General features: G+C 54.1%; 1 protein-coding gene across 1 annotated transcript in view; it reads left to right on the forward strand.

Moving 5' to 3' along the window:
- NPM3 (nucleophosmin/nucleoplasmin 3) overlaps window positions 1–3,352 on the forward strand; it is a 6,308-nt gene extending 2,956 nt beyond the window's left edge. The window contains exons 3-7 of the mRNA XM_026851504.1: window positions 848–933; window positions 1,645–1,764; window positions 2,022–2,115; window positions 2,509–2,625; window positions 2,745–3,352. Of these exons, the coding sequence (XP_026707305.1) occupies window positions 848–933; window positions 1,645–1,764; window positions 2,022–2,115; window positions 2,509–2,594 (386 nt within the window). The 3' untranslated portion in view covers window positions 2,595–2,625; window positions 2,745–3,352. The remainder of the gene's footprint in view (window positions 1–847; window positions 934–1,644; window positions 1,765–2,021; window positions 2,116–2,508; window positions 2,626–2,744) is intronic.
- Window positions 3,353–3,590: the final 238 nt, after the last annotated feature.

The following is a 3,590-nucleotide window of genomic DNA, read 5'->3' on the forward strand; positions in this document are numbered from 1 at the left end:
AGAGACAGTTCGTGCACCTGGATTTTGGTCCTTGCCCTGGTGAGCTGAACGCATAAGCACGGTTAGGAGGAGGTCCTGCCTTGGGCAGTGTTTGCTGAGGCGAATTCCTCTCCCTCCCTTGCACATGCAGGGCCCAGGTCTGGGTTTTTCCAATCTGCTTCGCATGAGTGAATCATCCTGCAATAAGTCAACACACCCAGGGCACTCTGCCTGTCCTTCCTGCCCATGGTCAGCTGAATCCCAATCCCAAGAGCTGAGGATGTAATTTTGCATCTCCCTTGTTTTTGTAGCTGTTTGGAGAAGTACATAATAAAATCTAACTCAAGACCTGTCTTGAGGACTCCGGCTCCCTGCAACCCGGCCCAGCATCCTCCATTCACGTTGTTCCTTGTCACGCAGGTCTCACGCTCCATGTCTTTGCCTCCACACTCTCACCAGAGCAAACATTTCGCTGACACTGGGGAAAGCAGAGCTGCCTTTCTGTCATCTCCCTCTCCTGTTGACCACAGCTGTGTGCCTTGGCTTTGCTGCTCTCCAGAAGGGATAAGCCTTGCCCTGCCTGTGCTTGGGGGCCTTGGGTGACACTGGGCATGGCTTCAGAGCAGCCCAGTTTGGGGACACGAGGTTTTGTCTCTGTGTGGTGCTGAGCCAGATGCATAGCTCTTGGGGATGTGTTATCCTGGAGCCCAGGATGTCCTGGCTTGAAGCTGCTCCTGAGCATAAGAAAATGAAGTGGTTTAGGGATGCCTTGTGCGTGCCCAGCTGGGGCTTGCCCTGGGAACCCTTTGCCCGTGGTGCCTAGGGCTGTGTAATGGCTGCAGCAACTTTTCTGATCTCATGTTTCCAGGCTGCGAGCTGACTGCCAGCACCAAATCCTACACATTCCAGGTGGACAAAGAAGATGATTCTGACCATATTTTGGCCCTGTCTGTGGTAAGAGAAATGAAAGCTACCTGTGCTTGTCATCTCCCATAGCAGCCTGCAGCACCACACCCCCTTCCCAGGCTCATGCCCCCTTCCCTGGCTGGGCTGGGCCAGGGGACCCCTTGTCTGAGATCTCAGCACTGGCTGCTCTCAGAGCAGGGCACGGAGCTGTCACATTTCTCTGTTGTATGGAGGTGTTTAAGCAAAGCCAGTAGTGGCAGGAGGCTGCTCAGCAGCAGATTCTCTAGACATGGGGTGAATGAAAACATTTTTCCTTTGTATTTGACCTTGCTGGAGTCTCCCACTAGAACATGCCTTCCTCACCAGCTGCGTCTCTGGCTTGTGGCTCTCCAAGCCCAGCTAGATGCAGGGCTTCATTCCTGGCTCTCCCTGGGGGTCACTTCCTGTCCTGGAAGCACAGGACCTGTCGGCTTGGATCAGATTAGCAGAAAATGCAGACCAGGTGCCATGTCTTGAGGCAGCTCATGAACAGCCCTCCCAACTGATGCAAAGGCACAAAGCTCCTCTGCAGGCACTAAAGGGGCAATTGTTGCAAGGGGGGGTTCCATACTCTCCCTGGTTTGTGGAGCAGCATCCTCACACATTGCATGGCAGCCAGGCTGGTAGCATTGCTGTGGGTCGCTTGTCCTGTGGAGAGTCCTGGCTGTCCCTGCTGTGTCCCCTGGGAAAGCAGGAGTTCACAATCTCTGCTCCCCCCAGGTCTGCCTCACAGACGGTGCCAAGGATGAGTGCAATGTGGTGGAGGTCATTGGGCGAAACCATGAGAACCAGGAGATTGCTGTGCCTGTGGCAAATCTGAAGTTGTCATGCCAGCCCTTGGTAAGAGGTTGTTTTGAAGTCTTGGGTGGGGATGGCTGCAGGGAACCGGACATCTCTGAATGTTTGTGGACCTTTCTCCTAGGATCCTGACCATGGCCTGCAGCTTGCAGGGAAATGCCCTGGGTAGCCTTGGCCTGGCTGCAGATGCCTCCAAAAGGACATGTTTAACTAGGCTGGGTGCCATGCCCAGGTGCTGCAGGACATTCTGCTTTTTGCCTCTGACGCTAACTTGAGACTCCATCTCTGTCTTTTTGCAGTTGAGTCTGGACAACTTTAAGCTGCAGCCTCCGGTGACCTTCCGCCTGGCAGCGGGCTCTGGCCCAGTACACCTTACTGGCTGGCACCAGATCAGTAAGGACTTGTGTGTGGGGAAAGGCTTGGGAGGAGCGAGGGGTATGGAGGGGCTCCCTCCAGTGTGAATGCCAGCTGGGGAGCCCCTGGGAGATGCACTTTGTGCTGGATCCCCAGGGGCCATCTCTGTGCAGGGATTCCTCCCCTGCCATAAAGCCATGCATGGGAAAAGTGGTCTGGATGACCCACACTGTCCCCTTTTCCCATGACTGGCTGTTGCCATTCCCATCCCAAGACCTCCCTCTGGCTGGGATACAGTTTATTGCCCACAAGCTGCTGCTAAAACTGCCCCAGTGCTCCTTGGGCTGTTCTGCTCTTTGGGATGTCTTGGGGGCCAGTTGTATTTGCAAAGTCTGTATGTTAGTGAGTAACAGAGTTAATTGTGTGTCCCAGTGCACAGGGAAGATGCTTCCTTTGAGGAGGATGATGACTTGTCTGAGGAGGAGGAGCTTCCTCCTATCATGCCAGCCAAGAAGTAGAGGAGGAAGCAGTAACTTATCTCCATGAAAGGTGAGGGGCCAGTCAGCCTTGGAGGAAGGGTCTGGGTGGCTGTGATGCTGGTGTGGCAGGTGTGGGTAGGAGCTGTCTGCTGAAGAAGGCTGCTGGTCTCAGTCTGGTTTTTCCTCCAGGTACTCACCGGGACTTCTCTACCTGGACAGCTTTTACCTCGGACACCTCTTGCCAGGACCTCAACGTTTGCTGCTTTGGGTTTTTTTTGTTGGGTCTGGGGTTTTTTTGGTAACTTTTTGGGGAGCAGGGACTGGTCCCAGCGCTGGGGTGTCTCCTTTCCCACAGCCCTGGGAGGTTGATCCCAAAACTGGATGGATACTGCTGGTATATCCCCTCTCCTCTATCCCTGTGCTGGGAGTTGGGGATGGAGGAGGTGATCCTTGCCCTGTGCCTTTTTGCTGTCCTGAACCTCAGCTCTGTGCACCTGCTCTCCCTGGTTCTGAAATACCCAGTCTTGTCCCCTTCCCCAGCAAGTGGGACATAAAGCCTGCAGTGGGACAGGGAGTTTCACTGATTCTAGCATGTTTGCTTTCCTTTACTCACATTTCTGTGTTTTTTATGCACTTAGAAGTGTGAAACTGGGGCCTAGGCTGCATGCTCAACTGCAGTTATGGTAGGGTGGGAGCTCACAGCCTATCTCTGATTTGGGGGTAGGTTCTGGGTCAATCTGCTCTGTAAAGAACAGTTTTACACTCTGAATAAAGGTCTCTCAGGCATCAGGTTTGGAGGGGGGTCACTGCAGGCTGGCAGGTTCTTCCCATGCATACTCAGTGGGAGATGCTTGTCCATGTCCAGTCATTGACATTTGGTTTCCCTTGGTGATGCTGCAGAGCTCCCAGCAGGGACCCAGGAGGTCCTCTCTCTCCCTTGTGGGGTCTGCACACTTGTGCCCTGCAAGCCAGCTCAGTGCTGCATCCAGGATACTCATCGAATGGGCAGAGATGCCCCTGATTTGGGCCACATTG

The sequence above is a fragment of the Athene cunicularia genome (genome assembly GCF_003259725.1).
Source record: "Athene cunicularia isolate RWA chromosome 6 unlocalized genomic scaffold, athCun1 chr6_part1, whole genome shotgun sequence".
NCBI lineage: Eukaryota > Metazoa > Chordata > Aves > Strigiformes > Strigidae > Athene > Athene cunicularia.